At 63.6% G+C, this 19321-nt stretch overlaps 7 protein-coding genes across 7 annotated transcripts; 4 read left to right on the top strand and 3 right to left on the bottom strand.

The window, feature by feature from the left end:
- Nucleotides 1–353: 353 nt before the first annotated feature.
- Nucleotides 354–2581, top strand: str3_4 (Siderophore iron transporter 3). Its single transcript, XM_062775959.1, has 6 exons — nucleotides 354–582; nucleotides 618–716; nucleotides 763–1260; nucleotides 1304–1504; nucleotides 1554–1669; nucleotides 1719–2581. The coding sequence occupies exons 1-6, from the start codon at nucleotides 372–374 to the stop codon at nucleotides 2535–2537; spliced, it is 1944 nt and encodes a 647-aa protein (XP_062631943.1). The 5' UTR covers nucleotides 354–371; the 3' UTR covers nucleotides 2538–2581.
- CND00610 (NAD(P)H-hydrate epimerase) lies at nucleotides 2558–3482 on the bottom strand. Its single transcript, XM_062775958.1, has 4 exons — nucleotides 3383–3482; nucleotides 3042–3345; nucleotides 2716–2992; nucleotides 2558–2676 (listed from the first exon to the last, which is right to left on the bottom strand). Exons 1-4 carry the CDS (start codon nucleotides 3467–3469, stop codon nucleotides 2583–2585), a joined length of 762 nt encoding a protein of 253 aa, XP_062631942.1. The 5' UTR covers nucleotides 3470–3482; the 3' UTR covers nucleotides 2558–2582.
- A 487-nt stretch (nucleotides 3483–3969) lies between these two features.
- LAC12_14 (Lactose permease) lies at nucleotides 3970–5698 on the bottom strand (the record flags this gene model as incomplete). The annotated part of the gene is made up of 4 exons (XM_062775957.1): nucleotides 3970–4327; nucleotides 4371–5018; nucleotides 5070–5613; nucleotides 5668–5698. The coding sequence occupies 4 exons, from the start codon at nucleotides 5696–5698 to the stop codon at nucleotides 3970–3972; spliced, it is 1581 nt and encodes a 526-aa protein (XP_062631941.1).
- Nucleotides 5699–7794: 2096 nt separating this feature from the next.
- Nucleotides 7795–8127, top strand: LOC62_07G009400 (uncharacterized protein; the record flags this gene model as incomplete). The annotated part of the gene is made up of 1 exon (XM_062775956.1): nucleotides 7795–8127. One exon carries the CDS (start codon nucleotides 7795–7797, stop codon nucleotides 8125–8127), a length of 333 nt encoding a protein of 110 aa, XP_062631940.1.
- Nucleotides 8128–11007: 2880 nt separating this feature from the next.
- On the top strand, nucleotides 11008–14874 carry YNL144C (putative protein). The gene is made up of 3 exons (XM_062775955.1): nucleotides 11008–12387; nucleotides 12502–12703; nucleotides 12744–14874. The coding sequence occupies exons 1-3, from the start codon at nucleotides 11494–11496 to the stop codon at nucleotides 14615–14617; spliced, it is 2970 nt and encodes a 989-aa protein (XP_062631939.1). The 5' UTR covers nucleotides 11008–11493; the 3' UTR covers nucleotides 14618–14874.
- Nucleotides 14875–14887: 13 nt separating this feature from the next.
- On the bottom strand, nucleotides 14888–15760 carry LOC62_07G009398 (uncharacterized protein). The gene is made up of 2 exons (XM_062775954.1): nucleotides 15508–15760; nucleotides 14888–15460 (listed from the first exon to the last, which is right to left on the bottom strand). The coding sequence occupies exons 1-2, from the start codon at nucleotides 15720–15722 to the stop codon at nucleotides 14968–14970; spliced, it is 708 nt and encodes a 235-aa protein (XP_062631938.1). The 5' UTR covers nucleotides 15723–15760; the 3' UTR covers nucleotides 14888–14967.
- A 206-nt stretch (nucleotides 15761–15966) lies between these two features.
- Nucleotides 15967–18566, top strand: RINT1 (RAD50-interacting protein 1; the record flags this gene model as incomplete). Its single annotated transcript, XM_062775953.1, has 2 exons — nucleotides 15967–16589; nucleotides 16625–18566. 2 exons carry the CDS (start codon nucleotides 15967–15969, stop codon nucleotides 18564–18566), a joined length of 2565 nt encoding a protein of 854 aa, XP_062631937.1.
- Between the last annotated feature and the right edge of the window lie 755 nt (nucleotides 18567–19321).

Genomic DNA, 19321 nt, shown 5'->3' with positions numbered 1-19321 from the left:
CCCGGGGATCTGAGCGAGGCTGCTAAAGATAACGAGGTTACCGAGGTGGGGAGCTTGGCCCGCGAGGGCTGTGGGCGACTAGGGCGGCCCATGCGAGTATCGGCCGACGAATGCGCGCGCCTGGTTTGTCGAGGGGTTTTATCTGATAATTTTGGCACATGGGCCGCCAAACCGCGCTGGGGGGATTACACCGCCTGCCAGCCTGCCTCGTCGTCCGACGCTGGCTCGCCGACCGCCGCGACCGATGCATTCCGGGCAACTGTCTCGACTGCGCCAAGGCCGGAAAAGTTTGCCAGCCTTGCGTGGGTGTATAAAGAGCGCCTGGGCGGCTCTTGGCGAAGAGAAGATCACCAAGACACCACTGCACCGCCATGTCCCGCGTCGTGCCGATCCAGGCCCTCCACACCGCCGGCGACTTGACCGCCGCCCCAGCGCCGTCCCCCGCCCACGGCTCGCCAACGCCGACCGACGTCGAGGCCGGCGCTGGGGACGAGAAGACCAAGCGCGATGCCGACGACGCCGCGTCGCTCGCGTCCGCCGAGATCGAGCAGGGTCTCGGCGTGACCAAGATCGAGGCGCTGTGTACGTCCCATTACCGAGGACCGCGCTGACCCCAGACCTCGTGTTCGGCAGGGGATGGAAGCTGTTCCTCCTTTGGTTCTCGGTCGGTCTGATCGCGTTCGCCTACTCGCTCTCCCAGTCGACTACCTATGTCTGTGAGTTGCAAGCTTGATAAGCCTGTCCCGCAGCTCACGCCCCCAGACGCCCAGTTCGCCACGTCGTCCTTCGGCGAGCACACGCTCGTCGGCACGATCGCCGTCGTGACGGGCATCATGGCGGGCGTGTGCCAGCCGTTCATCGCCAAGATGGCCGACCTGTTCTCGCGCCCCGTCGCGCTGAGCATCAGCGTGTTCTGCTACACGCTCGGGTACATCATCATCGCTAGCGCGGGCAACATCAAGAGCGTTGTTGCTGGTCAGGTCATTGCGCAGCTGGGCCAGACGGGCATCTACCAGATCCAGGGTATCCTCATCGCCGACATTACAAACCTCAAGTGGCGTGGCTTTGTCAGCGGTCTCTACTCGCTCCCCTTCATCCTCAACGCCTTCATCGCCGGCTACATCACCTCGGGCATCAACGGCCTCTCGCAGACCGGCTGGCGATGGGGCTACGGCATGTTCTGTATCCTCATCCCCGTGTGCCTGGTCCCCTCTCTCATCGTCCTCTTCTGGGGTGACCGCCGCGCAAAGAAGCTCGGAGGTGAGTTGGAAGGCGCTCCATGAGGAAGCAACTCACCCCCCAGCCCTCTCCCTCGCGTCCTCGACCCACGCCCGCCAGATGATCATGGAGCGCCGCGAGCCCACCCGCCGCACCATTGTCCAGAACATCATCCACCACCTCAACCTTATCGATGCTATTGGTCTCCTCGTTCTCGGCTTTGCCTTTGCCTGTCTCCTTGCCCCTGCGACTCTGTCTACCTCGGCCAAGGGCGGCTACGCGAACCGTAAGTCCGCTTGGCGATTCCACCCCACTACCCCCACTCACGCCCTCAGCTTCGCTCATCGCCATGTACTGTGTCGGCGCTGTCCTCTTCGTCGCTTTCATGGTCTGGGAGTTCAAGTATGCCGCGCACCCCATCATGCCGCGCCGTGTCATGAACCGCACCTTCGTAAGTGCCATCGCCTGCCGCCGCCACACACTCTCTAACACCTCCCCAGCTCTGCTGCATCGCCATCGACTTCCTCTACTTCTTCACGGGCTACCTCACGGACGCATACTACATGTCGTTCGTGTACATCATCAAGCCCGAGTGGTCGGCCAAGAACTACACGTACTTTGGCAACACGCTCACTGTCGGCCTGTGTCTTTTTGCGGTCGTCGGCGGCGCGATCCAGCGCTACACCAAGCGCTACAAGGCGCTCCAGATCACCGGACTCGTCCTCCGTGTCCTCGGTGAGGGCATCACCTTCATGGCCGTCAACGGTAACCAGAAGGACGTGACCCTCGTTATGGGCCGTGTCCTCATCTCCATGGGCGGCGGCATCACCGTCACCTCGACTGGCGTCGCCTCGGCCGGTTCCGTCCCGCACGCCGACATGGCGCTCGCCATGGCCATCCTCTCGCTCTGGACGCAGCTCGGCGGTTCCGTCGCGTCCGCCATCTCGGCCGCCGTGTGGGACCGCAACGTGCCGCGCAACCTCGAGAAGTACCTCGGCGACCAGTACAACGCGACGCAGCGCGCCGAGATCTTTGGCTCGATCCTCGTCGCCCGCGCGACCGAGCCCCACGACCTCGTTAACCGCGCGTACACCGAGGCCATCCGTCCGCTGTACATTGCTGCCCTTGCCACCTGCTTCCTCGCCCTCGTGGCCGGCTTCATGACCAAGGAGTTCTACCTCGGCGACGCGCACAACATTGTCGAGACCAACAAGGAGATCAAGATGCGCTCCAAGGACGAGACGAGCGACGAGGCCATCGCTGCCCGTGTGGCCCAGGTCGAGGCCAAGATCGAGCACCAGATCGAGAAGGGCAACTAGTAGCTCTATACATTAGATTACATGCAGGGTTAATGTTAATACGCTTTAGAGCTTGGGGCCTTGGCCGGGGTCGAGCTCGACGACCTGGTCCGTGCCGGGGTATGTCGGGAGGTTGAGCTCGTACTTTGCTGCAAGCGCGCTGGGGGGCGTCAGCACTTGGCATCACACGGCAACTCACTCTGGGACGAAGCGGCCACCCAGGTAGTGCCGGCCCTTGAACTCCCTGACGCCCTCCTTTGGCGCCGTGAGGCTGACGAGTACCTCGGGATCAAGCGTCGCGACCGCGCGGCCCTTTCCGTCCGGTGCCGAGGGGTCAGACGCATACAGCGGCTGGCGGCCGGCCTCGACGCCCCATCCGGATGGGATGTCGACGCTGACGATCGGCGTCGGCGCAGCAGCCAGCAGGTCCAGTACCTTGTCGAACGGCGCCCGCACCGGCGGCTGGAAGCTGAATCCTGCGACCGTTAGCCCTTCCCCTCTCCTCCTCTCCGCGGACCAACGCACCGAAGATCGCGTCCAGCACTACGTCTGCGCCGGCGAGCGCCTGGCCAAAGTCGGCGTCGGGCCCAAGCACGGCAATGTCCAGGTTGCGCGCCTGCTTCACCAGGCGCTGGTAGATCTCCTTGGCGCCCGGCTTGGGGTAGTAGATCGTCGGCGTGTATGCAAAGTGGTGCAGGTGGCGCGCGGCGACCAGCCCGTCCCCGCCCTGGTTACCTGGCCCGCAGCAGACCAGCACGCGGCGGTGTGAGGTGGGAGGGTACGCGCAGGCCAGCGCCTGCGCGCACGACAGGCCTGCGAGCTCCATCAGCTGCGGGTTAGCAGCTCACATCGGCTGGCGCACGTACCTGGTCCAGGCTGAAGGCGCCCGACGCCGACATGAGCTCGTCGTCGATGTGCTGGGCTAGCTTTTGGCCAATGTACCGGATGCTCATGGCGATGGGTGGTGAGCGGAAGTGAGAGGCGAGTGGTCCGACGTCATTGAAGTTGGTGTGCGAGTGATGCCGAGGCCACGTGACTTCGGTGATGGCCGGTTTGGTATAAGGTGCGGCAGATACCCAGAAGCCGCTCCATGGGTGTGGATAGCCTTTCCATTCTTGTGATGGCACACTGTACAGCGTGCGGCGTTCACGTGTCCAGATATGTACCTGCGAATCTCCGGGATATCGCAGCGGTTCATGGCTTGGGGAATTGATAAGTCGCCAGAGCGAATGTGGCGTCGCCACTACCCCAGCCAGCGCGTACCTCTTCTTCTCAAACCTTCACCTCCCATGCTTATGTCACCGAGCTGCGCACCGGTTATCACCCGTAGCCTGTGAAGACGGTCTGTGCCAAGGGAGACATTGAGAGCAACACCGCACGCCAAGGGAGGCCAAGGTAGCGGCTATCGCCGGCAAATGAACTGCTTACCGGCTTCATCCCCATCTCTACAACACTAAACACGCTCCACACGAACGTCCTCGTCGTTCTTCTCATCGTTGATAGAACCCTTGCCACCACGCTGGCGAAGCTCCTCGGCGCGGATGCGCTTGTCCATCTCCGCACGGGCCATGGTACGGGCGTCCTTGCGGGGGTACTCGTAAAGGAGGGTCACCTCCTCGAGGGGCAGACCGTGGCTGTCAATCATGTTGAAGTAGAAGTAGATCACGTAGAGGATGTTGATACCGATGTAGACGATGTAGTACTTCCATTTGATCGCGTCCAGGGCGATAGGGTTGACGAATTGATTGAAGGAGTTGGCCAAAACCTGGCAGAAGGTGAAAAGGGCAAGGCCCTTCGTCCTCACGCGGAATCTGGGTCGTCAGCAACGTTCTTTGCTCAAGAAACTAAACGCACGGGAGAATCTCTGTAGGATAGGCGAATTGGAGGATCTGCCATGCAATGTCGTAGAAGCCGTAGAAGATGAAGAGGAAGGGGACGGAGGCGAGACCCCAGTTCTTGTTCTTGACCCTGTCCTTCTGGAAAGTGGCGGAAAAGCCCGCCACAATGGCGAGACACGCGATCATGCCGGCGTGGGACGTAAAGAAGGCGACGCGGCGGTTGATCTTGCCCATCTGGGTGGCAGCGGCCTGGCAGACGACAAAGTTCCACATGGCGAGGCCGGCGTTGAGGGCGCAGGTCTGGACGGGCTTGTCGATGCCAACCGACACAAGCACGGGCGTGAGGTAGTACGCAATGAGCGCATTACCCATCCAGTTGGTACCGAAGGCGATAAGCACGACCATGAGGGTGCGACGGCGGCCGGCAGGTGTCTTGATGAGGTCCATGTACGAGGTCTGTTTTTCGTCGCCCTCCGATTCGATCGCCACGACAATTTCGTTAAACTCCAGCTGCACCATCGGGTCCTGCTTGTCGCCGTTGGCGTGGTACTTTGCCAGCGTGGCGAGCGCGAGCTCATGCTTGCCGATGCCGATGAGGTAACGGGGCGACTCGGGGGCGAGCCACGAAATGAGGATGACAAGGAACGGGACAAAGGCCTGGAAACTGTGTGGCCGTCAGCACTATGCATGGCACCAACACCCCGACCCCACTCACATGCATGGCATGCGCCATCCCCACTCGCCCTTGATGTAGAGACCGCCCAGGCAGAGGAGGGACGAGATGGTCGAGCCGATAAAGTACCAGCCGTAGTAGCTCGCGGCCATGCGCTCACGGAGGCGGGGGTGGACGATCTCGTTAAGCAGCGGCGCGGCACAGACCTTGGTCATGGCACCGCCGGCTCCGAGCATGGCACGGCCGCCGATGAACTGGCCCGTGTTCTTCGCGAGGCCGTTGAGCAGGGCACCGGCGACGATGAGCGTCGCGCCGACCCAGATGGCGGGGCGGCGGCCGAAGCGCTGCGAGATCCACGACGAGACAAACACCGTCACGAGGGCGGGGAAGAAGAGCGACGCGGCGATGAGGCCCAGCCACGGGCCCTTGGGGTTGTTGAAGTACTCCTTCCACTGGGGCACGCCCTGGAGCGCCGAGAGCAGCGACTGGTCGTAGCCGATATAGAAGACGCACAGGCAGCAGCCGATGCAGTGGAGCACGTTCTGGCGCATGCCCGGGTCCTTCCACCATAACGGGTTGGTGTTGTCTGGGAGCGTCAGCGGGGTGTAGCTAGCCGGCCCTCTGGGCTCCCTCTACCCACTTGGTACTTCGAGAAGGTGGTTCGCGCCCATTGTTGCTGATGTTTGGCGGGTGCGGGGTATGGAGAGGGCGTGGAGGGTGGGAACCCGCTCCGCATCGGTCTTTATACTTGCGCCAAAGCAAGCTCGGAGTACCCCTGTTCGCCCCACATCAAGGAACGCGGCCGCACCGACGCGCACGTCGAGTGAATGTGTGGAGCCACCACATCCGGACCGATGTGTTCAATGGCCTAGGGGGAGCAGTGGGGTGCAGCGCGCCACAGTCGGCTGGTGAGCGGTCGGGCCGGTACTTCTTGGCAAGGTACGCGCGATTGGTGATGGGGTCGGCCTCTGACCGCAAGCGCAAGCGCCTGGGCGAGCGGCTCACATGCCGGTGGTTGGGTTTGGTTTGTGTAGAGAGCGGCTCGGCAGCAGGCCCAAGGTCCGCGTGAGATCCGTAAGGCCCGTGTAGAGGCAAACGGATGGGCGAGCGACTCGGGAGCTCGGTCTGGCTATGTCCCCCTCGGTGCTTGTGGGTCCCCACCCTTGGCCGCCCTTTACCGTCCTTGGCGGTCATCTGACTTGGCGTTCCAGGGTGCGGATCGAGCCCAGCCGCTTGCTTCTGCTGCTGCTGCTGCACGCATTCACGCAAAGTGGACGCGGTGATGGTGATGTGGATGATCAGGTGAACATCAGGGAGGGGGAGGGAGAGGGTTTTCCCGGAAGCCCGACTATCTCCAACCCGGACCGGGATCCCGCGGTCAACAGAAAACGTCAGGGCCATGACATGATCGCGGCCACTGGGAGCGTGGCGGCTGTGCTACGATACCCGTGTGGCCAAGATATCCAGGATGTATAAGGCTGATTACGAGTCTGCATAGGCGCTGCAAGGTGTGCAACAAGGCAGTTTTGCAGCTCGTCGGGACCGGTCCGGAAAGGATATCCCCAGGAAGAAAAGGAGATGTGGCGGGCTCGGCGTCGATTCGGGTCAAACGAGGCAGAGCCACTCGACAATGCAACGAAAAAAAGGCGGGCAGCCAGGCTTCGCTCCACAAACCAAATGCATATGCGACCAGTCAATGCTCGTTTGCTCGCTCGCTTGCACTCGGACCGGGCCCGGCGGCAGCCCCGAGCAACGCAGGAGGCAGGTGTCAACGTGTCACCACCCAATGCGACTAATGCCGCCGGACAATATTATCAGCGGCGGGTTCAGGGTGTGTCTGCCGGCGGCGAGGGCAGTCCGCGCACGCGCGGACGTCAAGCGAGGCGACATGGAGTGGCACCACTGTCGACCGTCGGCCGTCGGTCGTCTCTGCCGACGATCTCGCCCAACAACCCACACACTCCGCAATCACCGGACATGCCTTGGCGCCGCGATCCGCAGTCGGTAGCACACCCGAATGGCAGGGCAAGCGAGGTGTCCCCCTCCCTATGTGCCCTCAGCTGTATGAACATGCTCCCTCCGGTCCGCGCCCCGGCTGGCTGGCGACAGCACCGTCACCGAGGCACGGGTCATCCGCAGCTGATGGCTCGGGCGAAGCGCCGAGACAGCTGCCAAGTTGGACACGTGTCAGCGCCGGTCCGCTCACCGATGCTGAGGAGATGGTGCATCTGATCAAGGCACAATGAGCGAGTCCGACATGTGCTCCGGACCGTGTACCGGCTGGGCGATCGAGGCGCTGACCCGAGCCAGTCATGCGGTACGCCGAGACCACATGCCCCTCTGCCGAGAGCATCCGGACCGCCCACCGGGGGTTCGAGGCAATATTGCGGCGACCCAGGTGCCAGGCCACATGTCCGCGCTGCCGAGAACTTCGGGCCACCTGCCGGGGTATGCCAGCGCCACCAGTGCTCGGCGCGCAAGGTGTTCCGCCTGGCGGACCTGTGTGCTCCTGGCCAGATTCCAGCGCTGCAGACGCCGGACCGTCCTCCGGCGCATCTCGCTTCATCGCATCGAGTGGAGAGGCGCGGAAATCAGATCCGACGTCGACAAATTTGTTGTTGCCTTTGCGATGCTCTCCGATGGAGTTGGAAGGCAAGGTCTATCGGATGCCGTGTTAATCGATGTTCGTGCCCCGTCGATGTTGGCTCATGATCTTGCCCTTCGCCTCACTTATCCCATCGTTCAGTCCGTCGCGCACAACGTCTCAATGTCCCTTCTCATGGCCACCGACTTGAGCGCCACCATCGGCCTCGAGTGTCGCCTTCTCGGTGTAGCCGCCTCTTACGCCCGTCCCTGGGCTTCGCAGTGGCCGGCCGGCGATCTCGAGGTTGGCTTCTCGTCACCAGCATACGCCGACGCGCAACATCGCCCCGAAGAGCAGTTCACGACGTTCGAAGACCAGTCTCGGCGTTGGGTACATCTGTCCGTGTTCCCGAACGCCGATATCGCTGGATCGATCGCATGGATGTCCGGTTCGGCGATGGCGCGCCAAGGGTTATTGCTCCGAAGTGGATCAGTCGCCGCTGCCACGTCGGGCTGATGGCGCAGGGGGGACCAAAGTTCCCAACATCGTTCAAGAGCTGGCCGACGGGCTGGCGGTTTGGCGCCTCGTTTGTCGTCGGGCGTGGGCTCGAGAAACCGCCACGCAGGTTCGACCCAGCGGCCTGATCTGATGTCGTTACCAGCTTCGTGGGTCCAAGAGGAGGGCAGTTGCAAGCCCAGCGATGCTCTTGTTCTTGCTCTGTCTACAATGTTGATAGGTAGGTAGGTAGGTGGGTTGGAAGCGCGAGATCGTTCTCAGATGTTCGCAGTCGATCAGCCGATGAAGCGAGTACCAGCTGCTGCCACCACCTATCCGCGCGGTGATGGACGGTCGGTCGTCAGGTGGGCTTGTATCAAGCGAACACCCCGTCATGTTGCTGAGCGACGGTAGTAACAAGGCCATAACGACGGTGCGGCGCTGTTATCGAGGTTTCGAGTGTGCCAGGGGAAGCGAGGCACCTGGCATCAGATCAGTCAGCGGGCATGACTCCCCCAGTTGTGCTCCACCGTTCGTCGTCGGCCCGACTCGATGCGCCTTGTGCCAGCCATGCACGCCCATCAGCATCACATGTACACGCCCCCGCGGGCTATCTCCTCGCTGCTATCTTCTTCGGTCGGATAATGCCTGCCGGTGCCGGTGCCGGTGGCACTGTGCCTTGGCGGTGTTGTGGCCTCATGGTGGTGCTGGTGGAGGGATGAAGGTGGAGGGGTTGTGACTGCGCGGTCGTCCAAGTCGTCAGTATGTGTATCGATCGCACAGCTTGCAGCGTGTTGCACACAGTCGACGATCCAAGCATGAGCCATCATGATGTGCTGGCCGGCTGTCGTGCTGTTGTCAACGCCCACGCATCTATACGTCACGATCGCTGATCCCGACGACAGCCCAGAACGAACGCAACAACACCGCCATGAACGCGTTCCTCAAGCGAGCGACCATCGCGTCGTCTTACCGCCGGAAAGCCGCGGCACAGCGCATGCTGATGATGATATCATGGTATCACGGCGTGTGGTGTGTCGCGCCGCGCCGCGTCGTCCCTTCTGCAGCTATTGGCTCGGAACAAGGTGCGTGATAACGTCAGACGTTGGTGCACCACACTGCAGAGCGTGAGAAGGACACGTCGGTTGATAGTGCCTCTTTGTTGGCGCGACGCGTCTGGCCTCTGGCCTCCGTGGGCTTGGTGGCGTGGGCCATAGGTAGGGTGTGGACAATGGGCCCCAGAGGAAGGCGCACAGCTCTCTCCCTCTCCCTCTCTCAGCCCCGCGCCACACTGCGCCGCAGATCGCACGTTCATGCTCTTCTTGATGCTGCTGCGTGACCTTTGTTAGCACTTGCCGGGAGGCTTGCTTGGATGAATGGTATGTAGTGCGGAGTGGAATGTCTCCGCGCGCTTGTGGATTATTCCAAACTGTAATCCGATTTCCTCCCCGCAAATTCGTCGGTGCCTCGACGGCACTCTGACGGATCCAACCGAGCCGACCGTCCTTGGCTGCCTTGCCACCCCCCTGCCGATTCACTTATTCCAACAAGCTGTAGCTTGCAATGGGAATGCATAAAGCAACAACACGCGCGTGCAACGAACGTGCCAAGCATGGACGAGACGAGGGGCAGGCAGGCTAGGCAGGCACATACCCCCACGAGGCAAAGGCTGGGCCCCGAGCCTTGACACGACGCGGGTGGCGAAACCGTTACTACCGCGGCAGTGCGTGCATCATCAGCTGGGCGTCGCGCGCGTGATATTGATGCGAGACGAGGCTAATAGTGGTCCATCAGCCAGAGACATCCCGACGAGGCATGTCTCACCCAGTCGTTGATTCGCTCACTGCCCGCTGCCCACCCTCCCTCTTATTCATGCGATTAGACACGTATCATGATGCACTGTGCTGACAGAGCATGCCGCGGCCGCGTACGGACAGAGCCGTCCTTGTCCGTCCGGCACCGGATGGCCGGAGCCAAGCGTTGCGCGGTGGTGGCGGCGTCGGAGTGGCCTGCGTGGTGTGTCGTCTATATCGCTTGGGTGTGCCGAGCCGGCTCTGCCTCGCGTTCGCGTTGGTTGCCTTGTCAACCGCCGCCGCTCTCGACCCACTCACTCAGCTGACCGTTTGTGTGTACAGCGTGACAGTGACTGTCGTTACCGGTGGATGTGCATGTTCTTGGCACACTTGTGCATGCTGTCAGCTCCCAGTGTTCCAGCCTCGAGCTGCTGCATGCAGTCACCCATGCAAGAGAGGGAAGGGGCCAGCATGCAGCCTGCGCCTCAGGGTCACTCCCATTTTTTGGAGTGTCGGCCAGACCCGACTACGTCACTTGTTACTACGAATGCTGCTCGCCTCTACTCCAAATCGTCGCCGCCGCTGTCCCCCTGCCCCGCCGACTCGGAGTAGCCCCCCCCCCCCCTGCGTCTCTGCGCCGTGCCGCCGCCACCCAACTCACGGAGAGTTGCAAAGAGAAGCCCCTGAAGCCACATTGGAATCAAAAGACGGAGTAGTTCAGTGTGATTACAGAGCTGCTGCCTGGCTGCTCGCTCTCTTTTGGCCGGCCGAACCGAACGACAAAAGCGACCCGACTGTTGCCAGCAGCCTGCCCCACTCGCATCTCTACTCGACCCACTCGGTGCCGACTTTGACATTGTTCTCATCTCACAACGACGACTGCAGCAGCGACAGCAGCAGCAACGACATCGACGACGACAACAACAACAACTGTCTCTTTTATTACTTGGACTCTCTCCCTGGCATAGTATTTTGGGTCTCTCTCGGCAATCTTCATCACTGCCCCCCACATTGACTCACTCTCCCTGGCGCGCAATCAACGAACCACGCCAGCCAGCATCACCCACCGACGACCACGCCTCCCCCGCCCGCCCGCCCGCCGGCCCACCAAAAGCCAAAGCAGCGACAGCCCACACGACATACGAAGGCCCTCTGAAACCTACCACCGTCACTAGGACCTACTGCATCGCATCCCGAGGTCCAGTCCCAGTCCGTCCGCCCGCCAACCAAGCCGCCGCCGCAAGCTCTCACCGCGCAGACTGCACGGCCGAGGCCCATCTCTTTTTCCGTCCAGCCCCGCACAACGACCTCGATCTCGCGCGATCGTGCCTCGTCGCTCGCCAACGACCGACGCCGACCCTCCTCCCCTAGGTAGCTAGCTCGCGGCTCTGGGTCGTAACAGCTCCCTTCATAAGCTCGGCGGCCTTTGATCACGGGTACACCTCCCCCCTGCTTCCTGGCCGAGCCCTCGTGATCCAATCTACGGACCGAACTACGCGTACACGACCTCATCTCGGTGCGCTGGGTGGGCTTCAAACAAGACTACTACATCAATCACCTTCCCCCCTCGCCCCTTCCTTCCCCTTTTCCCACCATGCCCTCGCTCTTTTCGACGCGCCGCTCCGAGTCGCCGGCACCAGGATCACGCATCACTCGTGAAAGACGCGCTTCAAGACGTGAATCGTCCACCAGCGTCGACACGGTCGACTTTCAGAGCAGACTCCGCAACCTCATCGGCGAAGGAGGCAGCAAGAACCTCTTCCGCAAGCGCTCGAGCGACCTGCTGCGCGCGTCTTCTCCATCAGCCAACAGCATGCGTTCAATGTCGCGCGGTAGCACCCGCACAGCCGTCTTCTCAGAAACCGACATGGAGGCTTCTGACGCAGAGACGGACGAGGCGGTGGCGACCTCGCCAGGAGCGGGACCGACAACAACGACGCGCATCAAGATCCCCCTGTCGCAGGACCCAGAGGAGGCCATGGCTGCAGCATTCGTGATGGGCCCCGCCTCGCTTGCACCGTTCTTGGAAACCGAAGCCCCAGCACGGGCATCGACTGACGAGACGGCCAAGGAGAAGACAGAAGAGCCGGCTCCCGCAGTGCGCCCCGCGTACGCAGCATCCATCATCTCTCAGGATGGACGGCGGCCATCCACGGCCACCACGGCCTCGTTCGTGTCCACGTCTGAAGGACTCCCGCGTCACCCTTCCAAGGCGTCGCTCGTGCTCCAGTCACCGCCTATGCCTCTTCCGATCGCCAACCTTCCGATGCTCACGCCAATCTCTACACAACCGCCAGAATGGGGTACTCTTGCTCGCGAAGGTGGCCCCAAGTCGCCTGCCCTGTCCCGCGCAAACTCTCGCTCTTCGCTCCACGGCGTCTTCCCCTTCTTCACTCCCATGACTTCGAGCCCGACCACTGCCACGAGTCGCCCGACCCCGAGTCGCGAGCTGACCGACAAGGAGATCCGAAAAGCAACCCGCGCAATGGTGAGTAGTTCGGTCCCGACGGAGCGAGCCAGGGTCCCGAGAGAGAGTCGGGACGCGTGGAGACGCAACGACAGTCGCGTCCTATGCATGCAAATAGCTGACGCCCCCTCTTAGCCTGTCATGATGCGCATGCCCACGTCGCGTGGCGATGACGACGACGAAGACGATGGCGGCGATGCAGAGGAGGATGACGAGGACGACGCGGACACCTCGTCACAGGACAGTCCCCCCCTTCCAGCCCAGGAAGACGACCACATCTCCTTCACAGCCAAGGGCAAGGCACCAGCAGCCGGGACCATGACACCAGTTGCCGAAGGTACGTCTAGACCATCTGCTTGATGCTAACACGATATCAGAGACACCTGGATCCTCGACACCGTCGAGCATTGCCGATCGCCGGCATACGCAGCCCATGACCGTGGACGAGATTCGGGCCGCAGCTGCCTCGAGCAACCTTGTCCTCGGATCGACCTCTGCAAAGTCGGTGTGGAACCTCGCAACGCCACGTCCAGACTACTCGGCCTCGGCCGGCGAGTGGGCCACGTTTGCCGAGTCGCCATTGAAGACGGCCACCATCTCGTCGTCCGAGGCCGTTGGCGCGGCCAATGCTCGCATTCCGGGCTACTTTGACTCGTTTGTTGCGTCAAGCAGCCGGACCCCGACCGAGTCTGCGGTCGAAGCGACCCCTCGTGCTTCGGACCTTCAGCGGCCCGTGGCCACTCCTCGCAAGCGAAGCGGAGGCGGCCAGGTCCGACCCGCTCGCTCAGACCCAGCGCTTCGCTCGAGCCCCGTCGAGGAGGAGGAGGACAGCGAAGCCTCCTCGGATGTGACCTCTGACGACGAGGCTTCGGGCTCTGCCTCTGGCTCATCCACTGCTGCTCACTCGCCTTCTGCGACCCCGACCACCCCCGAAACCACCACTGCTGCGGCCCGGCCCTCGTTCTACACGCGCCCGTCGCAGTCCATGGTCAACCTGTCTCACCGGCAGCCGGCCAGTGAGCGGCCGGAATCGACGGTCAGCCATGACGAGGAGGCTTCGGGCATCTCGGTGACGTCGTCCCCACCCGAGTCGGTGATCTACACACCTCCTACGCCGAACGCTCCCCTCCGCGGCCAGTCTGCGCCCCCTCCTCTCAAGCGCAGATCGTCGCTCGAGGATGTGCCTCCACCAAAGTACCAGCCCTTGGCCTTTTACGACGGACCGGTTCCCAAGCCCCGTGAAGAAGAGGGCCGCGAGCGCCTGCCTCCGTACTGGTGCGGCGTGCACATCGAGGGCACTCTGGCACGCAAGATGGAGTTCAACGCCCCTGGTGTCCAGGCCAAGGACCGCTCGTGGAAGAAGCACTACTTTGTGCTCCACGGTACGGCGCTTTACGTGTACAAATTTGATCCGACAAAGGTGCCTCTGCGCGCGGGCGAGGTCTACTTGACGGCTTCGACCGACGAGGTGGAGTCGAACCTCCACGTGCACCTCCCGCCTGACCGCGTACTCCAGGAGCGCCGGGCGTCCATGAGCACGACTTCGCCGACGACGGCAACGTCGCCCGGACGTACTGCCAGCCCCGGTGGTCGCCGCGGCACCAGCACCAGCATCGACTCGACGCTGGCGCGTGGTGTTGCGCTTCAGGCTCGCCGCCTCACCAACGGTTCCCAGACTCGACCCAGCACCGAGTCTGACGGCCCCGACGCCAAGGACATTCACCTCTTCACGCACAAGAATCGCCGCCAGTCGTCTGGAGCCGAGTCTGTGGCGTCGTCGACCGCGTCTGCGCCGATCGCCGCGCACCTGCCATTTGCGCACAACCAGCTCGTGCACGTGTACTCACTTCACAATGCCGAGAGTGGTCTTGCTGCCGACTACAAGAAGCGCTTGCACTGCGTCCGTGTTCGTTCCGAGGGCCAGCAGTTTATGCTGCAGACCGAGTCGGCTCGGCAGTGTGTGCAGTGGATCGAGGCTTTCCAGGCGGCGACCAACGTGGCAATGGACCTTGACGTGCGGCCGATGCCGATCCAGCAGACGCTGCCTCGTCGCCGCCGTCGCAGGAACGCCGCGACGACTGCCGCTGCTGCAGCTGCGACTGCCGCCAACGGCGGTTCTGTCCCGGAGCCCGACACGCCGGAAGGCAACGCCGCCCTTGTGGCAGCAGCCGAACGCCGCGACCGCGAGCGAGACCGGATGCTTGCCGAAGACCAGGCGGCGCATCACGCCAACACGGCCATCATGTCGTAGGGAAGATTGAGGGGAAGCGGGGGTGAGGAGTGCGTGTAGGAGAGAGAGATAGAAGAGACGAGGGAGGTCTCGATCTCAAGACGCCCAGCGATAAGGGCGCGCGCTGTACGACGCCACTTGGGGGCTCGAGCCCGATGGTGCAACATGTCGCTGTGCTATCCATTGGCGATAGCATTGCACGCGCATCAGTACTACCACTTCATTGCCACTATAGTTACACTTGTATTTTCATGCACACTAGACATCATCATCGTGAATAAACAGAGCAGCCTGGGGGAAGCGACGAGGACCGGACGGACAGGTGGATACAGTGTGTAGGATGTAGGATGGGACTGTGCGCATTTGCACCGCTACAGACGCTTGAGGCGCGAGTTTGGTTTGAGGTACTTTTTAAACTTGCGGTCGTCGTTTCCAAAAAAGACGGCCCACCATCCCCAGCCCGAGAGGACGGCGTTGCCAAAGGCCGTGAGGGTGGCCAGGGCGCCGAGGGGCGCGTTCCACGCCACGACGGACGCGACGCTGCCGAGGATGGCCCAGACGACGATGGTGCTCTGCCTTCCGGGCGCCACGCCAGGCGCATACGCGGGCACGACGACGAAGAGGCTCACGAGCGCGAGCGCGACAAGCCCGAGGCCGAGGAGGCGCAGCGCAAAGTTCTCGAGGTGCGTCAGGCTGTCGTAGTGCCCGCGGTCGTAGGACGGGATGGGGCCCGAGCTGACTGGGTTGTTGGCCAAGGGAGCCTGAAGCGAGGAGGGGTTGAGCGGGGTCGGGGCCGACGACGGGCCGGCGAGGAAGAGGACGAGGCGGGGCATCGTGAGGAGGGGGAGGGCGCACGTTGCGAACCTGGCGCCGGTGGTCAGCCTGCTCAGTCCCCTCAACGGCCCACTCACCACCCGGCCGCAAACAGCCCATACACGCTCGCAGAGTCCATCGCCCCCTCGCCCGGCCGGACGGCAGCCTTGGCCCGGTCCTCGGCGGCGCGGTACCCCGACCCGAGGGACCCAGGCGCCGGCTCGCGATAGGGGGGCGGGAGGGAGGTGGTCGAGGCGCCGGCGTGCGCGTTGCCGCCGAGAGGACGCAGCTCGATGGGTTCTGGCTTGCCCATGGTGTTTTCGGTGGTGTAAGGAGTGTGGTGGACGTGGAATGGATGATGTTGGGAAGTTGAGTCTGTCGTGGTGGCATGTCGTTGTCGCGTAGCCGATCGACGAACAAGCGATGTGCGATGCGACTTCGGCCAGACGTCACGCCACGTGGTCCACGTGGCACGCCAGCCAACTCGTCACAACGTCAACGACTGGGTTTCTGCTTGAGCACAGCGCAGCGCTGTCTCCATCGCACACCCCCCTACAATGACGACAATAGCGGGCCCCTCGACCCCGTCGAGCGCGCACGCGACGACGCCCGCCGCGCTTTCCGCGCGCATCCGCTCGCTCGCGGCGCCGGTCTACACAAGCCGCGTAGAAGCAGAGGTCAAGGCGTATCTCGACGCGGCGTACCCGGACCTCGCGAGCCTGACTGGCGCTGCGCCAGCCCAGGTGGAGAAGAAGCACCGGCGCGGCGGCGGCGGGTCGTACTCTGCGTCGTCTTCGCGCCCTTCCACTCCCGTACAGGCAGCTAAGAAACGCACGCTAGACGAGGACATTGCGCACTGGACGTCTGCGGCCGCGAGCGCGGGCCAGCGCCTCGCGGACGCGGAGGCTGCGTTGCCTGGCGCTATTGGCCAGGCGCGCGCCGCTCTGGAAAGCTTGCAGACCGCAGCGCAGGACCTCGCATTGGAGCGATATCGCCAGAGTGACGAGAGCGCGGCGCTGCTCGCTCAGCTTAGCTCCTCGGCGCCGCTTGACGACGACGAGGAAGGCGGCGAGCGTGCGCCGACGCTGCTTGAGCAGGTGGAGGGCATGGAGGCTGGTCTTGGGCGCACGCGTGCCGCGCTCGCATGGAGCCGCGTGCTGGAGCGTATCCTCCGACTACGGTACGTGGCGAGCTGTGACCCCGCTGACGCCGCAGCGACGCCGTGCTCGACCCCGCGCACCACACCCCGTCGGCGCTCGCTGCGCTGCCGCACTACCGCGCGCTGAGCGACGCGATCGTCGCGGTCGAGAAGGTCCTCCCGCCCGGGATGGCGCTGCTGGGCACGCTGGCCGACGTGCGCGCCGACGCGTGGGCGCAGCTCAAGCGCGTGCTCTCCGACACGCTGCTCGCCGCCGCGGAGCCGCTCGGCTGGCCCAGGAGGGTGGACTACGCGTCCGTACCCGCCGACAAGCGGCGCGCGTTTGAGCGCGCGTATAGCGAGCTGCTCCACCTCCAGGCCGAGGGCGAGAGCCTGCATGCCACGCTGGAGCGCTCGCCGTCGTGGACGTCGGGCGACGGCCTGTACCCGATCCAGGCGCTCACAGAGCCCATCACCCTGCGGTTCAAGTACCACTTCCAGGGGTCGCGCTCGACCAACCGCGTCGACAAGCCCGAGTGGGCGTTCGCCAACATCCAAGACGCGGTGTACGAGCACGCGGGCTTCATCGCAGACTACCTCCAGCCGCTGACGGCTCGCGAGTACCCCAAGGTCGACGTGACGTGCGAGCTCACGATGCTCCTCTTTCCGACGCTGCTTGCGTTCCTCCGCACCCGCATTCCCCACCTGCTGTCCCACCCCGCGCTGCTCGCGCACACAGTCTACCAGACAGTCATGTTCGACGACGCCGTGCGCGAGAACGGCTTCGAGCTCGCCCGCACGAGCGTGTACGCCGGCGCTGAGGCCGAGTGGGAGGGCCTCGCGGGGGTCATTCTGCGCGAGCACGACTGGTTCGAGCAGTGGCTTGAGGGCGAGAGAAAGTTTGCCGAGACGTCGCTCAACGACATTATTTCGGCGCCGAACGCGTGGGCTATTGCGGTCGACGAGGACGAGGACGAGGACGACGGCGAGGCCGCGCTGCCGTCTACCGAGTCGGCGCGCAAGGTCAAGGCGCTCATCGAGGGGATTACGGACCGCTACGCGCCTCTCCCAGCACAGGAATACCGCGTCGCCTTCCTCCGCACGATCCAGCTGCCCACCCTCGCAGCGTACCACTCGCGCCTGGACGGCTCTCTCAACGCCTTCGAGACGCTCAGCTCGGCGTTCGTGCGCGCCGTCCCCGGCGCGCTGGGCGGCGCAAGGCCCACCCCCGACTCGCGGGTCACGGTCGGCACGGCTGGGCTGGAGCGCCTGATCAAGGCGCACGTGAGCGCAGAGTACCTCGTCGCAGCGCTTCGCTCGTGGTCCAACGACGTGCTGTTCGCGGAAATGTCGGCCGACCTTGCCGGCGACGCTGCCGCACCGTCAGTATGGGACCCTACGGCACAGCGATACTCTGACCTCCGCGCACGCGCCGAGGATATGATGGTGCGCCTCATCACCTCGGAAGTCGAGTCAGACCTCAAGCAGCACCTCACGCGGCGGTGGGACGTCGGCGCGGACGGCGCGCTAGAGGACTCGGGGCCAGACTCGTCCCTCGTCGCAGCGCTGGCAGGCTACACGTCGCTGCTGTCGGCGCTGCGCGTGCTCCCCCGCACGCCAGCCGCACGCGTGTACCGCCGCGTGTCGGCCCACCTGGTCAACCATATCGCCCAGCGCGCAGTCTACGCCGGCTGGTCCAAGTTCACCGCTGCGGGCGGGCGCGCGCTACTGTCGGAAGTCGACGACTGGCGGCACGCGGCGGCGGCAGGCGTCGCGCGCATCACCCCGCCCATTCCGACTGATGTGCCGTGGAACAGGCTGTACGAGATGGCGACCTTGCTCGCCCTGCCCTCCGAGTCAGAGGCGGAGGCCGACACGCCGACGTTCGCGCAGGCCATGGCGGCGGCTTGGAGCGGAGGCGCAGCGCTCGACAGCCTGCGTGAGCGCACGGGCGTGCACGAGCTGTCAGAGGACGAGCTGCAGGCCGTGCTGAGACGCCGGCTCGAGTGCTGGAGATGATGCATAATGGTGGCATGGGAGTAGCGCGAGTATGCGTACTAACCCGCGCAATGGCATGTGGCTCAGCTGCACCGATTAGTGCCTCGACTTTGTCCGTTTGCTGCGTGCTGCACCCGAGTTGGACCCGCGGGCATGTCTAGCTGCCAGCCTGACGAGGGGCACCCCACTGGTATACAGCGCAGTTAGAACATAACCTTGGTTCTGAGCCATCGAGACAAGAGGCATCATGGATTATTGCAAGGGTGTTCGAATGCGACTAGAGCCAGTGAGTACAAACCACTCTTTTGCATGCACTCGCCAAGTGTCAACATTGCACTGCGGGGGTCGATCGCCGCCATCTGAAACAAGACGTCATGAGCCGCGGCTATCAATGTGGTGGTTGCAAGTCACCTGGCCCAGACCTCGACGACCACCGCTTTAAATAGACGACACCCCGCATCGCCGAGCACGACCAGCACCCACCGTCGCTCAATGTCATACTATCCATACGCTCCCCCACCGCCAGGAGGGGGAGGGTACTACGCTCCACCGCCACCGCTGCCGCCAGGAGGAGGGGGACAGTACGCGCACCTCCCGCCTCCCCCGCCTGGACCGTATGGCCACCTCCCACCCCCGCCGCCCCCGCCCCAGCAGGCAGGCTACGCAGCTTATCCTTATCCGCAGCCGCCCCCTCCACCGGCGCCGAGCTATGGCGCAGGCTATCCAGCGCACCCCGCCGCCCAAGCAGCTCCCCCCAGCGCCCCTGCCCCGGGCTA

The sequence above is a fragment of the Vanrija pseudolonga genome, chromosome 7 (assembly GCF_020906515.1).
Source record: "Vanrija pseudolonga chromosome 7, complete sequence".
NCBI lineage: Eukaryota > Fungi > Basidiomycota > Tremellomycetes > Trichosporonales > Trichosporonaceae > Vanrija > Vanrija pseudolonga.
Note: the sequence above shows the minus strand (reverse complement) of the source record. Positions and strands in the feature narration are given on the sequence as shown.

Coding starts and splice junctions, on each gene's coding strand:
- str3_4 (XM_062775959.1), top strand. CDS start 372: ATGTCCCGCGTCGTGCCGATCCAGGCCCTCCACACCGCCGGCGACTTG. Junction 583..617: donor GACCAAGATCGAGGCGCTGT/GTACGTCCCATT, acceptor CGCTGACCCCAG/ACCTCGTGTTCGGCAGGGGA. Junction 1,505..1,553: donor CAAGGGCGGCTACGCGAACC/GTAAGTCCGCTT, acceptor TCACGCCCTCAG/CTTCGCTCATCGCCATGTAC.
- CND00610 (XM_062775958.1), bottom strand. CDS start 3,469: ATGAGCATCCGGTACATTGGCCAAAAGCTAGCCCAGCACATCGACGAC. Junction 3,346..3,382: donor GCGCCTTCAGCCTGGACCAG/GTACGTGCGCCA, acceptor GCTAACCCGCAG/CTGATGGAGCTCGCAGGCCT. Junction 2,677..2,715: donor GGTGGCCGCTTCGTCCCAGA/GTGAGTTGCCGT, acceptor GACGCCCCCCAG/CGCGCTTGCAGCAAAGTACG.
- YNL144C (XM_062775955.1), top strand. CDS start 11,494: ATGCCCTCGCTCTTTTCGACGCGCCGCTCCGAGTCGCCGGCACCAGGA. Junction 12,388..12,501: donor GAAAAGCAACCCGCGCAATG/GTGAGTAGTTCG, acceptor GCCCCCTCTTAG/CCTGTCATGATGCGCATGCC. Junction 12,704..12,743: donor CATGACACCAGTTGCCGAAG/GTACGTCTAGAC, acceptor ACACGATATCAG/AGACACCTGGATCCTCGACA.
- LOC62_07G009398 (XM_062775954.1), bottom strand. CDS start 15,722: ATGGGCAAGCCAGAACCCATCGAGCTGCGTCCTCTCGGCGGCAACGCG. Junction 15,461..15,507: donor GGGCTGTTTGCGGCCGGGTG/GTGAGTGGGCCG, acceptor CACCGGCGCCAG/GTTCGCAACGTGCGCCCTCC.